Genomic DNA, 21235 nt, shown 5'->3' on the forward strand with positions numbered 1-21235 from the left:
AATGCAACATCTCAAGGGATTGTGGCCAAACAATGTACTGGGATATTCGCCTTATCACCTTCTCATTCCTACATGAGAGCGACGGCACTGCAATGTATTTATTGTCCGTTGATCAGTCAAGTCATGGGGTTTACCAAGTAGAAAAAGACTCACTGGAACATGAAACCTATTTTATTTTAGCAGTGCATTCAGGTTTTGAAATTTATAGTAAGATTATTTCCTTTACTTTTCAGGAAATTAATGTACTGTGCTTTTCACACTGAAATAAATGGCAGTTATTGAGCTATGTGGAGATGAATAATATTGTCACGGCAAATTTGGCTAGCCACATAAATTGCTAAGCAGTGATAGTTTCTTGGAGGAAAACAAGCACTCGCTGATCCCTCAGTAACTAATCTCCAGGAGCAGCAGTTGTTCTTTCCGTTATGTTACATGATGTTATAAAGTATTTTGCGTGCACATCTGGTATCTATAAAAGCTCACGATTCAAAATAAGCAAAAGTAGTATTTCCCAGATCAACCGGGGAGATGAACTTAATGAAAGTTTGTGGTTTTAATCTCAAGTGACCATCTTCCTAATTTTTCTCCACTGTTTGTTTGAAGGTATGTAAAATAACAGAAAAGTACTACATGTATATAAACACACCCCTATTTCCCCCCATGTATATTATGAATTCTGTATGTGGATGCATACAGGCTGTACATCGAAGGGGAAGGGGTGTGTTGACGTAAACATAGTACTTTCTATTATTTGACATGCACATGCTCGCACTGATTTATAGGGAAATTGGTATTTCCTTAGTGTTTTGACATCTGTAAATACGTATCAGTGCTCGATTTTAATTTGCAGTGAATTTCACAGCTGGATTCTCATTGACAATCCTTTCACATGAGACTTCAAGAGAACCTTAAAGAGAGCGTTACATTTATACCCACCTTGGAGGTATCTTACACTGCCAGAGTAGTGTAAATTTGCCTTAGTGTGAATAAGGACTAAGAACTAAACACTAAGCCTCCTCTTGTTCCCTGGAGACCATCAAATCCAAGTAATGGCTATCTTAAGAGGGAGTGAACGGCACGGGAAAGGGCCGTCAGCTGAGAGCGCCTTAACACTTCAGTCTCTGGGTTTGTTGGACCAATGTTTTCACTAGCTCCAAAACTATTCTCTTACGAAACGGTTAAAAGGAATAAAGTGACCCAGCCAGGGTGAGATGAGGGACAGCGATTCTACGGACCTGCAGTAGCCATTTATGATCCTTCCTGACACCACCTTAGCGCAAGCTTTCCAGTACTTGGCTTCTCCTTCCACTGGAGCTCCCAACAGGACCACGTCCTCGACAATTCCTTCAGAGTCTAGAAGGATGACAAGCAGCATTCCTTGTTAGGACAAGATATAGCTACCAGAATCCCATCCCATGTACTATGTATGCTGCCAAATGCACTCTCCACCGCTAAACAGTGTGTCTCTGTGCCTAGGTCTTGATCTGGATAGTTTACTTAGTTTATATAACAAGAGATTTTGGGTTACGAACAAATAAAAAAGTGAGGGCAACTACTCAGTGCATCAAGTCATGACCCAGGAGGTGCCGATTCCTTAACACCACTACAGACCACTTCTTTGCTCTAACAGCAGTGATGACTTGGAGCCCAGAGCAGAAAAGCATCATTCAGCCCCATTTGACGATGATACAAATCCCAGTTCCTGACAGGAATCCCAAATGAGCTTGCTGAGCATTGTTTCTTAATTACAAAACAAATTTCCCCCATATTAAGAGAATGGAGAACAGCAATTTGATTTTGTTAGCTTAATCTTTGAGCAAGAAGAACGCTGCATTCGCGAGCAGTGGGAATGAAAAAAACCAGAGCCACGTGCGTGGGAAAATAATTCTAGTCAGGATAATAAATCTGTTATCAGTAATGTAAGCCAACTGAATGAACAAGTAGCTCACACATCAGGAGCCTTAATACTGGAGCTAAGCTTGGTTTTGGAAATCCTTTGTGCTGCTCGTTTCTTGCTTAAAATGAAGATGCTCAACCTTGGCATGTAAGGAGCAAAGCCTGAGAATACAGATCACTGATACGCCTGGTCATGACCACGCTGCTTAATCACACGTGTCCCATGGTCCACAAATCTTTCTGACTGATGAAGGATAATAAAGCCCATAAGCACAAGAAAATGAAAAAAATAATGATTCTGGATAAAATGTGCAAAGAAAAGATTCAGGCAGTCAGCCCCTCTTGGGTTTAATACTTTTTACAGCCTATTTTTGCTTCTGACTCATGAATATCATTGATTCTTTCCGGACAAGTGAAAAGGAAAAAAGCTTTTATTCCACTTGTCCAAATGCTTAGATAATATGCATTCTAGTAGGATTTGGTATGAGAGTATTGGGGGGTCCAGTGAGATTACCAAGCCCCACTGCCTGCAAGCTACTAAATAATATTTCTGTAATGAGAGCAGCTCCATTCGTCTAGTGAAAGGAAAATAATGCTGGAAAAGACATGGGCAACACAAGCTGAACCTGCAAGTTATGACCACTCTTTGGGATCGATTTTGTCAGCTTTCCAATAGGGATTTGGAAGGTTACATACATGGGGCTTTATTGGGCTAATTATGGAGATACGTGGTAGAAAGACACTATCATCACCTATACTATTCCAGGAAACCCTATGCTCATTATTAATATAACATGTAATGTAATGTGCGACTTTTCACTTCTGTTCAATATACTGTTCTTACACGCTCGTGGAGAACAGAACACGGACAACGATACGGGATTGGAATGGATTACTGGAATTTTTATTTTCTGGGCCAAAATTCAAGTGAAGGGAGCATTCCTGTGATTAGAAACATTGTTCCATTGGATAAGTGGATTACCCGTGTGTAAAACTAGCAATGCAACTTAAGATGAGAAAAATAGCCTGGTGTGAATTGGACAGGATTAGTATAAATCAACAGCCTGAGGTTTACACAGTAAATCCATACCGTTGGAGCGAGCCAGCATGAAGGCCTTGTAGCACCTACTAGTCAAGGAAATGGTGCCCATCACAGCTGAGGTGCCTACTGCAAAGAGCTAGGAAGCCCCCCCCACCCTATTTCCACAAATTCTCTTCTAACACTGCCATGAAACGGCCCCTGGAGTCTGTATACAACAGAGACTGAGAAGACTGAGGTTGATTTTGTATGAATCTTTAGAGTCCAAATCCAAACCAGACCCAGATGTCCCAGGTCACTGCTTCCTTCTTTCTGTGGCTTGCTGCTGGAATGTGCATTTGAAGAATGCACTGGCCATCTGCACTAAACATGTTGCTTTCAGTCTCTCGAGCAACTCAGCTTTCATAATTCAATTAGAGAGCTGGAAATCAATGTGCAGTGGGGAGCTGCTGTGATATGTAGTTATGATGCTCGGATTTCTTTAGACTGGCAACAAGCCAAAATAACCCTAATGATTCCCTTTCACGTGTTACTTAGCCATGGTGCTGTGCTGTCCCACTGAGGGAGACTGCAGGCTATTAACGGCTAATGAAACCCTGAAAACATCTCAGCCCTTGACATTTTCAGAGCATCGAGGACAAAAAAGTAAATGTGGGGCCACATACGGGATTGAGTTTCACCACAGAGAAGCTAGAGGGGTCCTGAGAAGGTTTCTTTTGCTGCAAGCGACTGCAGAATCACACCCCGTGCATTACACCGGTATCTCTTTCTTTGGGGTTGTTCATCCGAAGCCAGGATTGAAATGCTGGCATATGGCTGTAAACAGAAAGGAAGCTGACCTTCTCCTTCATTCCCTCATGCTGGCTTAATGCTTGCCAGTGAGTATCTGCTTGGCTACAGCTCCCTACTTATTAGCTACATTCTGTGAGGCTAAATGGTTAATGAATTAAATTGGCTATGGGGGAAGGCTGCATACACACAACTGACTCAACTTCAACATGCAATTTACATCAACTGATCATTATGACTTTATTCTTTTTTTCTGAATTAAAAATAGAATCTATTAATAAACAAAAACCACAACTGATAATAAACTGACAGATGGTTTTATGCCTGACTTTAGGGAAAAATTACCATGAAAATAGCAAATGACAGCAGCATTTCACTGATTTAAGTGGAAGGGAGGACTCATGGAATCAGATACAATAGCTACAGAGAACTTCCAATAAAGGCAAAGCATCTTCTGCCAAGTTCACAGCAAAGCGTGGGCAGCTCACAAACAGATCCACCAGTCAAACGTCACAGGATAGCAGGAGAACCGTTCGCAGACAGATGGCCAAACACTACTGTGGGTTACACTGGTGTTAGGAAGAAGCAACTCTGTCCAAGTCAGTGGAGGGATCCCGCATTTACATTGTGTAAATGGCAGCAGTATTTCACTCTGCATGTATTTCAAAACCATGTTGTGGATTTATATCAAAGGAAACATTCTGGGAAATAAATATCATCGGCTGCAAACTTACCTGCAATGAATACAAATTCACTGAGGCAGAAATTATTCATGCCTACTTTTGCTGCCTTCCAGAACCGGCAGATGCTGTTTCGCAGGCTGTCTTCGGCTGGAGTGGTAGAGGAGAGCTCCGAGACACAGAATAAGATTGGAAACTATGGTCCATACCTTTCAGCATCATTGCATCCCACAGACGACTGCCCTTCATGGGTTATATCTACTACTGACAGGAAGGAGCTGAGCTGTGAGACCACATGTTGCCTTGCTGTTTTAATATGCACTGATCCGTAGGTCACTTCACGTGAGCTTTGCCCTGGGGTCTGAATTACTCCTGTGTATTGTAGTGGTCTAGTCAGATGTGCATTGGAGTGTCCCTGCTCAGACCCACTGAATACTGGTATTTGCAGAAAAGAGCAGGTTCCATCTCCTTTGGCCTAATACAAAATAATCCCTAGGTTTTCCTTGCAGAGCTGTCTACACAGATTCGCAACCACCAGTACCTGGCACCTTTGCTGAATGGCTCAGAAAAGGAGCCATGAACAGAACGTGAAGACTGGACTACTCTTCCAGCCCTGGAGGGGAGGGCTGTCCAGCCAGGTTCCGACTGAAGCAGCATGAGGTTGTGGTGTATGACTGTACTGTCTTTCTATGGCTACAGTAGAAGCTTGGCTCTCCTGAGTCACTGGCACAACTTCCACCACCACATTCACACAGAAATGCAGAAGAAGAATAAATGAGAAGCGAGTTAATTGTTGGACCCTACCTTTCTCTTGAGCCATCTCTTGAAGGCAGAAGTAAATGACTCTTGCACCCAGACTGAAGCCAATCAAGGTAACAGGCCGCATGCCCTAGGAGAGAGAGGCACAGGCAAAAAAAGGCAGGTAAAAAGGTTGCCAAATATTCCCATAGACCTGGGAAGAAAGGGCTGGGAAGCAGTGACCCTCCAGCCATGATCCAAATAAGCAGTTGAGCACAGGCTTAAACTTTTCAGCATGCAAGCAGTGCTGTTGACAACCATAGTTCTCTTTATCTTCTTCCAGTTAAGCACAGTTTAAATTTAATTTAATTTTAAGCTAAGTGCTTTGCTGGATCAGGGCCTACATTCTTTCCTTCTACTTTAGTAATGTCAAGGTCCTCAAAATGCCTCTAAGGAAGCTCCTTTTAACAGAATGATACGTTTGCTTACTCACTGCTGTTTTAATTCACAAGGATGCAAAACCACATGTGGCAAAGGAATGACAGATGTGCTGGAACGCGTTTCTTTTTGAGGCAGCGAATCAAGCTCAGATACAAGTTTGTATGAACTCCTTGGTTTTGTTACAGCAACTGCTGCCATTTTCCTGGCTAGGGGAAAAATTGGCTTCCACCTCGCTAAGGCATTTTAAAGCCTTCTTCCTCCATGCACTCACAACTGCCACTAAATGAAAAGTACTGGCGGAGCTGTGCAAGTAGGCAGTGCAATGCCTTTCCAATGCCTGTTGGATTAATGGACCTGGCAGGTCACATATGTTCTCATAACTGTTAACGCTGCCCAGCAAGCCATTTTCCACGGAAAGGCAAACAGAGGGGCTTATGCTTATATGACTGTTATTAGTATATGTTTTTCTAGGCTTAGCCAAAATGAGGAATAGATGTGAGCGAATCAGGTTAAGCTTAATGCAGACAAGCTAAAGGGAGGTTTTCAGGGAAACTATCTACAGGACTTGCTAGGGACAGTATGTGCTCCATGCATTTAACATGAGTGCTGGGAACTTGTTAATGAGGTTCCTGAACTCTGCCTCCCATAGCTGTAGTTGCCTGCAGAGCCTTTTACAGTCTCCATTTGGGGAGAAAGAAACATTCTCTCCCTAGGCTTTTGTGACACTTTCCCCTGTGCTGGACCACTGTAATGCAATCCTTCTGTATGCAGCCTTAAAGACTATACCATTGGGTTTGAGAGGCTGACTTTCCTATCATTTAAAGCAGTTTAAATCAGGAGCAATTCAACTGGCACTAATGGAGCTGACGACTGATATCAGGAAGACAAAAATCAGATGTTGAATGGCCTGCAGGAGATATTGGACACATTTTTTCTTTCACTTATTCTGTGTAAAGGTACCAATGAACAGAGCCATTTCCTCCTTACACAGATATAAACAGGGATAAAAATCAGGCTCAATGCTAGCATCCCTAAAAGTAAAATTAAAAGAAAAATTAATATCAAGAGGCAAAATAAAACAAATATTTGAAAGGGAAATTTCATTTCATTTTGAAATTTCCAATTGAAAAGTTGCATCAAAGCCAAAGCTTTCCTGGAAAAATAAACGGGTTTTGATGAAACTCCATTCCTTGGCAGGAATTTTTGGTCCATTTTTTGGTTGGAAAATGTTGACCCACTATCTTTCAAGTTGTATAGCTGCTGTCTTGCAGCACTCTTAGGAAGATGTGATGTGGGCCTTCTACCCCAAGTGAGTAAGATTTTATTTTAAAATACCTCAATAAGAATTTCTATTAGATCAAAAAGGGAGAGATATTAACAATCGGAAGTGGGATTTTTTTTGGCTGTGTGATGGACAGGGATCCTAGCTTTCTCCGATCAAAATTCCCCAATTTTTAGATTAAAAAGTAACCCCAAATCCACATTTTTCCATGATCAAAATGAAATACCACTATAGATCTATAGATATAGATCTATCTATCTATCTATCTATTAGGGTGTTTCATTTTGATCATGGAAAAATGTGGATTTTCAGGTAATTTTTTAAATACGAAAATTGAGGATTTTTTTTTTTTTTTTTTAAATCAGAGAGAACTTTTATATCAGAGAATTTTTTTTTAAATCTTTTTGTTCTCATTCCACTCTAAACTTGCTTTAACAGGTGATGGGGTCCAGACACTTCTTGTTAAAAAGCATCTACAACAAAGCAGGAATCTGATCTTTAACCATAACCAAAGGTAGAAGACAGTATGAAATATAGTCAAAGCAAACGTATTTCTAACAAGGCCTTTATTGCCTTTTCTTTGTCTGTTTTTATTAGCAACGAAATCTGGTGCTCCCACTCTGTTTCACCCAGTTATTTATGACATTCAGTTCTCTTCTATGGCTCCCCTATGGCTCATCTGTAGTAGACACTGAACTAGCCTATCTGTAAACTGGACGTATGGCCATTAGAGCTAGGCCTGCACTCGTTACCTCCACATTGGCAATGATACAACTAATACCAGAAGGAGCTGGGCAGAAATTTAATTTCAGATTTGTCAAATGGGAGTGATGCTCATATTACAGAACTGGTTTTACTGGGTCATTTCCTTGAGGTGCCAGCCCAAGGCAGTTGTCTTGCAGCTTATTCCTGTGCATCTTTTGCTGTTCCTCTACCATCCCCTCTCCCCCACGTTGTATGTGCAGATCTTTCTCTCACTCTTTTCATGTGAATTCAATCCTTTCCCTCAAGCCTTTTGTTTGCCTCCAAGCAGAAGCAGATGATAACTGAGTATCATTGTGCCTGTGGACCCACAAAGCACTGGAGAAGGCAACAGGCAAAAGCCTGTTATTCACAACATCATGCTGATCCTATGCCACTGCTTTAGTGCTCTGTGGAAGTACGGAGCATAGGTACTTCATGGGAGTCTTTTTAGCTTGGGTGCTGAATAAATACACGGGTTTAGAGGGAAAATTCAGGCTAACTGGGATCCCTAAATGTGGAATAAGCCATTTCTTTTCTTTCTTATTCTCCTCCAAGTTGCTTTAACCGATCTTTATTTGAGACTGATAACGGGTGAATTTCTGAGCTTGCATCAGTTTGAGATTAGTAAAGAAATAAGAGCCAATATTTTCAATGAAATTACTTCAGCCATGTAGCTCAGGGCAGAATTTGACTCATCCTACCAGCTATGCAGGAAGATGCTAAGTAATTTTCCATTGTCCCACACTGCCAATGCCTCTGATCTCTCAATGTGCCTTTCGGCTGTCTGAGCTCTCCCTCCCTTTCTCATTCTCCACATTCTCTGCCTTCACTCCCCCACTACCCAAACTGGGTCAAGTGGCATGGCAGTTATGCGAAGAGGAGGCTTCACACCAATTTTCAGTCCTAACCTGCTTTAGACATAAGCCTACGTTGCAGGCAGTGAAAAACTAAATTTGCTTGTTCCCGTCAGCCGACAAACTTCTTAGATTCAATGGATTTTTGACAAAATCCAGACACTGCAGTATGTTTCATGTCAAGACTTTCACTGTAAGGATTTTGGTTCCTGTCCTTCAGTACAGGTAGACCTCATCTGCAAAGAACAGTGTGTAGGCATTCAAACTGACTCTCTCCCCGCCTGTCAGAGCTTCCTAGTAAACACCTGCTGTCTGCTCTCTTCACTCTTTATCCAAGATCCGGGTTACATGAAACCCAAGTTTGGCAACTTCTGATAAGCCCTGGTCTCTCCTCTTTTTCCTACATGGGACTGAGACACAGGCTAGTGTTCATGTATCAAATTTGGATTTTTCAGCCTGTTTATTTTCTTCCCCGTAGACAAGTACCTCCTGCTGTTGACTAGCACAGCTGTAACACATCACAACCCAGGGCCTCTCTGAGATCACAATTCCTTCCAGGTGTAATAACTGGAGCCAATTACCTGCTGCCGACTGAGCAGTATATGTGCCAGATGCTTGCCCACTTCGGCCGACCGATGCAGGCACACCCCCCAAGGGTTGTCAATGACGTTGGCCACAGTGAGGAGTGAGGCTGGCCACGTCAGGGCTGTCACGATGCCTGTGAAGCACAAAGCAAACAGGACAACAAAGTTACACACGAGAAGGAGTTTACTGCGTTTAAAAGCTGCACCCAGGACCTTTTGTCTACTTCAACTCTTCTTTCTCAAGAGTTGATCTCAGGAAGGCTGCTCACATGAGGGGAGAGCGCAGAAAATACTGCCTTCAGATGCAACCTATGCACATAATGTGCACAGACAGAGAGAATGTGGATAGGGAAAATGTGGGGACCATGATGCACTGTGTTACCATACACGAAAGTGGTGCGTGCTGGGTACACAGTGTCCAGGTAATGCTCACAAGGGAACTGTGCACAGGTATAAGTGGAACATAAAGCAATTAAATGTGAGGCAAAGCAGAGCATAAGTACATAACACCTTCTGGAGCGTGAATAGATGTAATACAAGCACGCATTATGTTTGGATGAAATTTGCCCATATGGAAGGCTTGTATGAAGCACGTGATACAACCCAATAAAACACAGCTTGAACAGCATGGAAAGAAACAGCCCTACAAAAGGGAGAAAAGATGTTTCCAGTTGGGATTTAAAATGACAGGGCAAATTGATGAGGCAGAGAGATCCAGGAAGGCCATTCATTCCACATCACCACAGGTGCAGAGGAGAAAGCTCTCCCACCAGCCACATTCACAGTGAAAGGAGAATCCTTCCTGTCCACTGTGTCACTGGTCCTGGTGAATTTAACGCTCACCCTGGGCGAACTCCCAGTGAAATCAATGGAATGATTTTCAGAGGTCAAGTTAAGCATGTGGCTAAGCACCTCTGTGGACTTGGAGCCAACATTTGGAAGCGACTCTGCTCCTGGGACAATCCACAACCATCAGGGCTGAAACTACCTGACCAGGCACCCCCACTGGCTGGGTATAACCCAGGTTCTTACCTGACAAGATAGTGTATTTCAGAGCTTCCTGAGCCATTATGTTAACCAAACCATTCAGCAGGGAATCCAGAGCATTGCCCAGCTCCATCAGGTACTTGGACTCCCAGGCCAGACAATACTGCTCGCTGGATTGCAACATGCTGGACCACGGTGCAGTGAAACTCCCTGTGAACACAAGCAATTCACTTTTAGAGGAGACTGAACCACTGATTGGCCCGAGGGGCCCAGAAAGAAATGCGAAGCCTGCCAACTAACAGAACACCTAGGTGTTGCTCAATTCTTCGGGCGTTGTATTTGAAAATGCTAGTGGAGCTGGACACGTCTGGACAGACCCTTCGTTCTTACAGGATGCTGTGTTGGTGCAAGGTGCATCGGCTTGACGGCTCTGAAGGCTTTTCCTGATCCAAACTAATCCAGTTCCCTGCAGCTGCCCTGCCAACTCGTCTTAAACCTAAAAGGAGCTACCATCCACAGGTCTCATCTCTGTGGTCCAATGCTAAGACTGCCAAGAAGGGCATCAATTAGTGCTGCTAATGGTGAATATTAAGGATATCCTTTCCACCAAATATAGGACTTGAATTTTACTGTTTGTATTCCCTACTCTTTTAGGCCAAATTCTGACAAGCCGCTGCAAGGAGTATAGCCTAAAATGGCTGAGAAGTAGGATTTTACCCTGTAGTGGTTTTTAAGTTCATTTAAAAGTCATTTTTAATCCCAAGGTGCACTGCAGAAAGAGCTGAAAATGTTCTGTGCCTGGCAGGAGCTGCTTAAACCTTGTCACATCCATCCCCTCACTCCCAACTGTTTTTCCTGCAATTTAGGGTTGCTGGGTTTTTTTCCACCCTTTAAAAATACTTAAATCTGCCACTTGTCTGCAAATATCCTAAGTATTACGATATAGTATATTATCTTCTTGGTACTTAGCTTTTGCATGCTGGCTCTGAATTAATAGAGCTATTGAAAACTGAGGAAGAAAAGCATTTAGAGACTCAGACTGCATATTTACTTCCATTTTATCCTCTAATCAATTCATTCTCTTTAGCCTGTTTTTTCCCCCAGACACTAATCAAAAGCAGTAGTGCTTCCTGTCTGTGAGAGTGGGGAATGGATAATTCACACGGTGCCAGTATAATTGCTTTTTGGCTGCAAAACAGTAACTGTGCCATCTTCTCTTCTGTCAGGGATTCATGGGCAAGATGGTTAGGAGGGGACACAGGCCATGTTCATACACCAACTAAATGGTGAAGGGGCAGAATAGGAGTTTGGCTTCTTAATATATTAAGATGCCCTATTGTAATTCCCTTACTGAACAATACACAGCAGACTGACTAACCCAGCTTCTACCCTAGCCCCTGCCAGCATGCCTCAATCCTAAAGTGGAGCTTATGAACATATCCAGACCACAGATGCACAGGTGCTGTTTCACTGTCACTGAACTGGAAGCAGCGGAGCCTACTCTCTGATACGTGGGGGACATGGATAGAGAACTGGACTGGGAAGAAGGATGGGCCAGTGATTAAGGTCCCAGCTCACAACTCAGATGACCAGGGCTCTGTACCTGCTTTTCTACTGCCCTCCCTTGGGCAAGTCACTAGATCTGGATTTTTGAAGGAGCTTTAGATGCCAAAACTTGCAAATAGGCACCTAGGGGGATCTTAAAAAGCCCCTTTGTGAGTAACTCCTTTAAAAATAAATCAATCAGTCTCTGTGCCACAGCTCCCTAGATGGAAAATGAGGATATAAGCACTTCCTACCTGAGGAAAAAGACATTAAAATTTGTGTGGCATTCAGATACTGCAGCAATGGGAGCCTCATAAGTACCTCAAATATACAGACAAAGCTGTTAAAGGAGGCAACTGAAGAGCTGTTTTATTTCTGAGGTGCTAAAGTTCATTACAAGTTGCTTGTTATGGAAAATCCCACAAGAGTTCAGATCATCTGTAACTCCCTTTTAAGGGCAAATTGAGATGCAGATTCATTAAATAACCTGCTAAGTAACAGTGCCTGGAAAGCCTCCAACTCCAGCAGAGTCTGACCCCTTGTGCAATCTCAACACATTTGGACATAAAAAAAGAAAATAATAGAAAGGGAAAGCAGAGGAAGTTTGTGACCTGCTGATTTTGTCAGCAGTCTGGATTCAACAAAGAGCAGCACAAAGAGATGTCCTTCTAACATTTCGGATACAGAGTATTAGTGATGATGGCCCTGAAGGGATAAAGCTGGCAAGCCGTTCAGCCAGTTCGCTGAATGCCTCGGCAGCAGATGGTTGACATATTTTACATGACAAGTTACAGGTGTGAGATACTGTAACATCACATTATCCATTTTCCAAGGTTGCAAGCTGTTAGCTCACCTCCTCAGCACTGCAGCGCTGTATTTAACATGGTTTACTTGACAGAGCCTTCTTGCCAATAAACCTCATTAGCAGGCACAGGCTGGGAGAGAAAAAAACCTGCCTTCTATTAATTGCCCGTGGATAAACATGAATCCTGATGACTGGCTAAGTCATTTTGTGTCTGGTACTGGAAAGCATCCATACCAGTCAGATTATCTCAAGCAAAGACTTAGGTAGGGTTTATTAATAGAAACATTCTGGTTTTTGTACAACCATCCCTACATGCAATTTCCCATCCGCTGTTTGCTCTCTTTTGAGTGAGGCTGCAGTCTGAGTTTTAAAGGGAAAAAAAACTTCACGTTGTTTAAATCTCGCATCTTATAGTGAGGGTACATGAGAACAGAGGGAAAGACACCATAGCCCAGAGGAAATATGTACACCCTGCTTTGTGAGCGTAAGGAATGACTAAACTAGGAACGGAGTGGGGTTTAACCCCTCACATCAAATATTGCTCATTCTCATTTATTCTCCTCATTTAATAAATGATGAAAAAAGCCTTCTTAATTAGTGACTGAATTCTGTTCAGCCACAGGGGAACGGGACAATGGCAGGGGAGCCATATTTGAGCATTGAGAGGTGGTGTTTGGGATTGTTCAGCAGGTCTCAATGTGGATAAAAGCAGAACTCGTGCCATAAAGGGGGATCCTGCGCTCGCCTCTAAGTCACAAATTCATTCCTACCTTCTGTCCTGCCTTGAGTTCCGAACAACGCCAGCTGTTTTGATCATTTCTGAGTTATGAAACCCCTCCGTATAAATTGGATAAAGGGCACTGAAGACTCTGTACGCCGGGCCTAACACGTAATACTCAACCACTACGATGCTGTACCACCTTTCATTTACTATTAACTTTGGATGGACTTGAGATGATGACCTGGAGATGAAATGTCCTGTGGAATCCATTGCAAAATATGCCAAATTGTCTCATTCTTTTACATTTTGAACCTGTCTGCATGATCTTAAGCAACCAGGGCTTAATATTAGTTCACGGTATTTTAACACATTAGTTTAATCCTGGGGCATTTCATCAGTGCCACAGAAACACAAATTCCCAAATGTTGGTCTAGGTCTCCACCAAAACTTGGTCTAGGTTTCCTCATTTTGTGCTTACCATACTTGCCAGTACACAACCATCCGGTGATGGCTATTGTGATATGAAGCTGTTTCCCTTCTGTTAAAGGAAGGAACTCAAACTCCTCTATGGCTCCCACACGTTTCTTCATCTTGTATCCTACAGATGCAGAAATTATAAGCAATGGCAGGGTCTGCCAACAGCAGAAACTGATAATGATAATAGTAATATAAAAATATACATTTGTCTCTCTATTTATCCAAAAGACAATACAAACACTAATACTCTCTTGAGGTCTCTGACTCAGTTATTGAGCCAGTATGCTTGTGCTTAATTTGAGTGATCTGAGGAGATCCCAGCACAATGAATTACAGCTCCAGACCAGATATAAACAATAAAATTGCTCTTCATTACAACATCTTTCTAGAAGCTGAAACAAGGCAGAATGTTACTTTAACTTTATTAACAAACCTAATTTATCAACTAACCATTTTAATGTTTAAAGATGCATCCAATCCCCCAAATTATACACAGACAGATATGTATCTTCAATCAACAGTGCTCCCTTACCCCAAGGCAATGTCCACAAGTCTCGTGTTCTTTTCTTCTCTTCCTTCGATCTCTGACAGTTCAGTTTGGTTCAGTTGATGTTACACTTGTGTTTCTTCATTTATATGCAATAATTCACCCCCTCTTTTTCCCTCAGAACTCTGAATAATACAAATCTCACTATCTTCTATTCATCTCTGCTTTTAAATTTTAAGCTTATTCCAAATCTGTTCTTAAGTGTTAGCTCATCAAGCTTACACTTCCCTGCAATATTAAAAAAAAATCTCAAACTCTGGTTTGGAGGCAGGAGAAGATTCACTTTTAGCAAATGCCGAGAATTTCCACAAGATTTCAAAGTACGTATCTTTTTTTCCTTCTCCCCTGTAGCACACTGACTTGACAGGTCTTTTCCATTACTAAAACTTCTCAAACTTGTTGAAACCAGTCAGTGATTTTAGGAGTGTCATTTCTCTATTTGGCTTTTGCATCTGTAATTCTTGCAGCTGCTAGAAGATAAGTGATCGATTCCTTATGACTCCTATATGCAAGCAGAACATTTCTACTTATCTTGGTTATCTACAAGCCCAAAGACAAATGTACCTTGTCTATGTGCGGGTGGATGCCTATAGCACCTGATTTAGAGTGTTATTTTCCTCAGGGCAAGTGCTACACTGTCATGATGATGCTGCACAACATCTCAGTCTTGGGAACAGAGCCACTGCATGGCTGTGAGATTACAGGCAGCAAAAGAAATCCTAGATTAAGTGCCACTGCTTTAGCAGTTAAGGGGGGGAAGTCCACAATACCCTCCGCAGACTTAACACTCTCGAGTTAAGCCTAGAGTGCCTGGCTTTGCAAATATTATCCTATGGCTTGGTGGTTTAGAAATCAAAGAAATTACTGGTCTTACCTGTAAGGCCAGCTCCTGCTGCTCCAAAGAGAGATGCCATGACAGCAATTCCAGCTGCTGAACCCAGAGCTGCTGCCCCAGCACTTCCAATGATAGTTGCAGCTCCAGCAGCAACCAGAGGGGCAGCAAGACCCCCTGTCAAACCTACAGGTGCAAGAGGAACGAACTGCAGTGCGTGATCATTGTGGAAAAACCCTTTATATGTCTTTATGCTGCACAAAGGGTTGTCAGGAGAGAGGTTAGACTTCTACTGCAGAGCAGCTAACACTAAGCGTGAGTTAATCCACTATATCCCACTACAAAATCTGAACGGTGTACTGCAGTGATCATCCACCCTGATAGGTGATTCAACATTGATGCATCACAACAACTTGGAAAAAGACCATTCCCATTCCCTGAATCTCTACCTGGATTTTTCTCTAGTTTACACCAATTTATAATGAAGAGCAACTCCAATGAAGTGAGTGGAAAAATCTCCACCATTATACTCATGCTAACAGAAGTAAAATCAAGGCATCTCCATTCACGATGGTGGGCTAGCTTCACCTCATCCTGGATTGGGAAAGTGAGGGAGATTTTTTTTCTGCTTCTCTTCCGACACCAGGGTATAGCAGGAGAAATATTTTTCTCATGGCCCAGAGCCTTAGCTGTTGTTTACAGTTTAGTCTATCTGATGATCTGGCCCTATGTTTTTAATACACCTGATTTACAAACCAATTTCAACAGGCCAACTCTCAATGATAGAGCTGAAGTCTGAACTGGAAAAATCATCTAAAAAGTACGTTTACTCTATAGCATCTTTATGTTGAGACTCCAGTGTAAATCAAAAGTAACTCTATGGAAGTCAATGGAGTTACAACAGTGTAAAATTGACAGGGGAAGAAAATCCCACCTGACCAAGGAACGAATGTGTAAGAATTAGTACTAGGGCTCAGATGTGAGCATGGCTGCTGTAGGTGAATGCATCGATGCAGACCTCCCACTCTGCTCTGTGCAGCGCTCAGTTGGTCGCAGACTTCCCAGGCAGCCTTACCGATAACGGTTCCACCCCCAACAGTTGCCAAGCCAATCAGCAAGTAGCGTTTCAATTTCTTCTTTCTTTCTTTCTTTTTCCTTGATGCTTCTGCAGTTCTGGGTAGGAAGAAAAATCAGAACAGCTGATGCAAAAGCCTGACAAACAACAACACAGCTCTGTAATCTGCTTGCAATATCCCGATTCCTGGCACTGAATCTCATGCTGGGGAACGATAAACACTATCATGCAAGTGCAGCCGTTAACAACACTTAGATTTACAAGTATAAAAATCAAACCGTCGGTTTGAATTAACTATGGTAGGTTACTTACCTAGAAAACCCTTCCTATGCAGCTTGTATAAAGAAAAGGAAAAAAAAAAAAAAATCAAACAACTGAATGCCCATATACGGTCCATGTACACATTACACACATTTTTGCCATCTGCAGAATACGCAAAACATTTTTAGTTGTCGTGCAGAGCATTCAATATGGTCCCACTGAGCAGAATTGGACCTTCAGTACGAAATACAGTGGTGGGTAGCTTAGGTACGGTTCTGGTGGGTTAGAGGTGAATTCCTCTATGATTCAGATTTAAATCCAGCCAAGTTTAGACTGTCAACAGCTATTAAAGAAAGTCTACACAAAGTGAATAAGGTGGTCCAAATACAGTTCCCAGTAGACATGTGCCCACAAAATTATCTGATACTCTTATTGGCTACCTCAGCAAACAATCCCCTTCATCCCTATCAATGATCCCTCCAGATCCAGGTATTAGTGCTATTTCCAAGTTGGGCTGGATGTTCCCTGAAAAAAATCAGACTTCAGCCCCAGGGTGGTGATTCCAACACCATTTGCAAGTTGTCAGTGCATTCCTATTTGTTTCTTAAGAGTACAATATGAATGTGATCCTGCTCCCACTGAAGGCTGTAGAATGGCTCTGGTGTTAAAAGTGCAGGATCAAACACTCCACTACCCTTTGGACTAAAACTGTTTGGTGCTAAACAGAAATTATGAATGAATTCATGTTTGAGCAGATGTTGTGGTTCAGTGGAAGGAGGTATAAAGGTTATGTTTGGCAGGGCTGGAATCGGACTTGAAAAAACAGAGAGGCTCAACCTTTGTAATCCCGTTTCCTTCCCTTTCTAAACATGGCTGTAAATTGCTTTTATTTTAACAGCTGCTTTTAGCAGAGCTAAAGCTTTGCAGAATGAAAAGGAGAGGGAGGGAACAACCATGATACATTCCAGATAGCTCCTTCAAGTAGCAAATCAAGGCAATAACTACAGCCTCTGCTGGAAGTTAGATGGGGCCCTGCCCTTACAATGCTGCCTTTTGCTGGAGATCCCCCACTGGTTAATGAGCACCAAGGTCCCAGATTTCCACTGCAGTCAACTGCAGCGAGATGAAAGAAAGGTGATGTTAAAGGACAGACAACTCTGGGGAAAAAATGCATTTTCTTGATAAGTTAAAGAGTCATTAATACAGGGGTCAGCTTTCTAGTGTTCTAGTGTTATACTGGAGATAAGGTCTTTCATATCTAAGCAGGAACCTGGCTGAACTAGAACTTCGCCTCCTGTTTAATCTGGGCCCCTTGGACCAGTAACTGTGACTGTCAGCTCTTCCAATGGGCTGATGGGCAGTGGCTGCATTGAGGAAGCCAACTCATAAGCTGAGCTTCAAGGAGAGGGGAAACGAACTGAAAGGTCTTGCCCTGGTCTCAGGGTTGAGTAGTAGTCACATTCCTACACCTTTTTAGACACCACAGCCTCCATGTATCCTTCGATACCAACAACATGTCCCAGTGTTATGGCAGAGGAAAACACATTTGCTTTGTTCATTCACAAATGACTATACCAGATAATCATCTTGTTGATCAGGCTCAAGCTACAGAGAGTTTGCCTTCTTGTTTTATCACTTGCAGCATCCCAGAATTGTTCAGCCTCAACAAACAATTCAATTCTCCCAGAAGAAGTCCTGCCATCCGAGTCTTTTTCCCAAAGCAAATCATTCATCAAGTTGATCCAGATTCTTACTGGGCTCTCTAGAAAAATGCCCAGACTTAGGTTCTGATCTCAACTGCATCAGAGTAAATTCACTGCCATTTATGGCATTATTGTGGACTGGCATCCACACAAACCTTTATCTGAATGTGATCCGCAGAGCTTAAGGTAAAATGTAGCCAGACCACAAAATGGAGACTGCTGCTGACCTCTGTTCCTGGAGAATGAATAGTCACCTCATGCTTCTATAGTCAAATGCATAACCTGCTTGTCACTGCCTTGCTGAAAGCTCATCCAGTAACAGTTTGTGGCTGCATGATGCTACTGGGACAAACAGCTTGATGTACACGCTATAAAAAAAAAAAAAATTGTGCTCACAGGGATGAGTAGAGCATCTGCAATAACCATTAGTTAGGAGGGAAACTGCATGGATTTGCAATTTGCAATGTATTAGGGCAAAGCCTGCAGCTATGTTGCCCTGAGCTGTGGGCACATGAGATCTCAGTATGATATAGCCTTTCATCTCAAGAAGTGCTATATGTGCAACAGCTAATGTAAAACAAGCCCTGAAGTAGAAGCAAATGAGTTGAATGTTACAGTGAATTTGATTATGGCCATTTTGCAGTGGACAATGCTGAGAAACAGTGACATGAAGTGACTAGAGTCAAGATTAAAATCAGCATGTGGCAGGGTTATGACTGAAATCCAGAAGTCCTGCTGCCTAGCTTTGTGATCTAACCACTAAGTCATCGTAAGACAGATCGTATTAGTACTTGGTTGACAGACCTCTAAGGAGAACCCAAGAACTGGAGTTGATCATAACAGGGTTAAGGACACTGAACTACTGGAGGGGCTGTCTTTCAGACTAATGTCCTGAACACTGGTGCTAGTCTTGAAGTCTGGCCTGGACTCTATTCGGGTGAATGGCTTATGTGTCTCTACTATTCCTCCTGTAATTTCACTAGCAGGCAAGCTAACCTCTCCCTCCTAACTAATGGTTATTGCTTTGCTTTTGAAGTGCAAGACTGAGAATCAGATCTGGATTCAGTCCCCGACTCCCCCCCCGATTTCTTAGGTGACCTTGTCCAAATCACTAGTCCTCATTTTAACTCAAAGGGATGTTGCACGAATTACTCTCCTGAAATTAATAAAGTAGGCTGACTTTCATATTGGCAGCACTAATTAAATTCTCTAACTCTTCCGCTTTCAAAAGGTTGCATAGAGTTGCCATGGTCTACTACAGAGGCAGTTGTAATTCAGTGGTAGGTTAACAGATCCCTGTTTATGCCATTTGTAAAGTGCTCCGAGGCCCTTCTAGAAGAGGCCCGATGTAAATTTGACTTATTATCATTACTGTTGTCAGTGATAGTGGCGGTAGTTTCCCCCAGTGGTTCAGTACTACCGAGCTTTTTCTTTTTGTCCCCCTCTGAAATCAGACAGACAACACTAAAATCTCATGCCGGACCAAGCTGCCCTGTGATGCAGCCTGTTTCTTAACATTTAAGAAAGAAACAACCCTGCCCCGAGTTTCCTATACGGACTCCAGAGGTAAAGCAGGTTGCGACAAGGTTGTAAGAGTTTAAGTCTGTGTCATAAGGTGAAAGGTCTGATGATTTCACTAACCAAGGTACAGTGAGCCAAGGGTTTTATAATCTCACTAGATGTTTCCAGTTTGCACCAGAGGAACAGAGTGAACGTAAATACACCTCAAATCCATCACTGTTTTTAACGGGTTTTTTTTATGAGTCTGTTCTTAAGGGCAGTTGCTACAAACAGCTACAGCTGTTTAAATAAAGATGGGACTTTACACAAGATTTAATTAGGAGCAAATAAGGGGTTTTGGATTCTTCCAGCTTCGCTTTAAATTTTAAGTAAGTTTGTGCACCCAAAGCCTTGGAGGCACTTCAGGATGAATCTCCTTATAGAATAATGAAAACTGGCTGCCACACACAGAGATGATATTGCATTCAAACACAACAGGAAATCAAAAGACTAAGTAAACTGTCTATGTGAGAAAGTTACTGTGGAATAAATTGGGCTGTGAATTTAAAGTGCAATAACCATTTGGTCCTACTTCTCTATGTGGACACACTAACCCTGCATTAAGTGTCTGTCTCCAGTTTAAGCTTAGTCCCTGTCTGAAGTGGATTAGATGTGTATAACAGAAGAGCTATTTTATCTGTGTGGGCAATCCCTAAAGGTGGAATTTTCAAAAGCACTTACCAAGACTTAGGAGAACAGGTTTAATTGAAAAATTAATGGGATGCATGCTTTAAGTAGTTGTAGCATTTTTGAAAAGCCCATCCTGAAACAGTTCAAACCAATTCATAATACAACTGTATGGGCCGAACATTCAGAGTAAAAGCACAACAGCAACATTTCCACTTAGGACCTTCCATTTCATTTCAAACTGGGTTTCTCCAGCTGACACCATATGAGACTGTCAGATTTGATGCCACTGGCTTCTCAAACATGCCCACATTCTGGATTCCTACTAAGAATCATAGAAACGTAGGTTTGGAAGGGACCTCAGAAGGTCACCTCTTCCAACCCCCTGCTCAAGGCTTTTTGTAGCTGGGTCTTAAAAACCTCCAAGGATGGAGACTCCACCTCCTCTCTGGGCAACCTGTTCAGTGTTTTACTAACCTCCTAGTGAGAGTTTTCCCCTAATATTTAACCTAAACTTCCCTTGCTGCAACTTGAGCCCATTGCTCCTTGTCCTGTCATCTGCCACCACTGGGAACAGTCCAGCTCCATCCTCTTTGCAGCCCCCCTGCAGGGATTTGAAGGCTGCTATTCAATCCCCCTCGGTCTTCTCTTCTCCAGACTAAATAAGCCCTGTTCCCACAACCCCTGAATCATTTTTGTTGCCCTCCACTGGACTCTCTCCAACTTGTCCACATCCTTTCTGTAGTGGGGGGCCCAAATCTGGACATATTACTCCAGATTTGGCCTCACCAATGCCAAATAGAAGGGAATAATCACTTCCCTCAATCTGCTGGCCATGCTCCTACTAATACAGCCTAGTATGCCGTTAGCCTTCTTCTCAATAAGAGTACACTGTTGGCACAGCAATACTTTTCTACTCCTCCCTAGTTGTCTGTCCACATTTCCCTTCTTCTAATCTTCCTTTTTGTATTTTGGCTCACTGAAGAGTTCCCTGCTAAGCCATACTTACATACCCTGGTCTTCTGCCATACTTGCTAGTCTTCCTGCA

General features: G+C 42.5%; 1 protein-coding gene across 1 annotated transcript in view; it reads right to left on the reverse strand.

Moving 5' to 3' along the window:
• The window catches only part of TMCO4 (transmembrane and coiled-coil domains 4), a 70746-nt gene that overhangs the window by 25558 nt on the left and 23953 nt on the right, over positions 1-21235 (reverse strand). The window contains exons 6-12 of the mRNA XM_006275455.4: positions 16037-16134; positions 15004-15147; positions 13584-13703; positions 10080-10244; positions 9045-9181; positions 5209-5293; positions 1236-1353 (exon numbers count right to left, since the gene is read on the reverse strand). Of these exons, the coding sequence (XP_006275517.2) occupies positions 1236-1353; positions 5209-5293; positions 9045-9181; positions 10080-10244; positions 13584-13703; positions 15004-15147; positions 16037-16134 (867 nt within the window). The remainder of the gene's footprint in view (positions 1-1235; positions 1354-5208; positions 5294-9044; positions 9182-10079; positions 10245-13583; positions 13704-15003; positions 15148-16036; positions 16135-21235) is intronic.

The sequence above is a fragment of the Alligator mississippiensis genome, chromosome 13 (assembly GCF_030867095.1).
Source record: "Alligator mississippiensis isolate rAllMis1 chromosome 13, rAllMis1, whole genome shotgun sequence".
NCBI lineage: Eukaryota > Metazoa > Chordata > Crocodylia > Alligatoridae > Alligator > Alligator mississippiensis.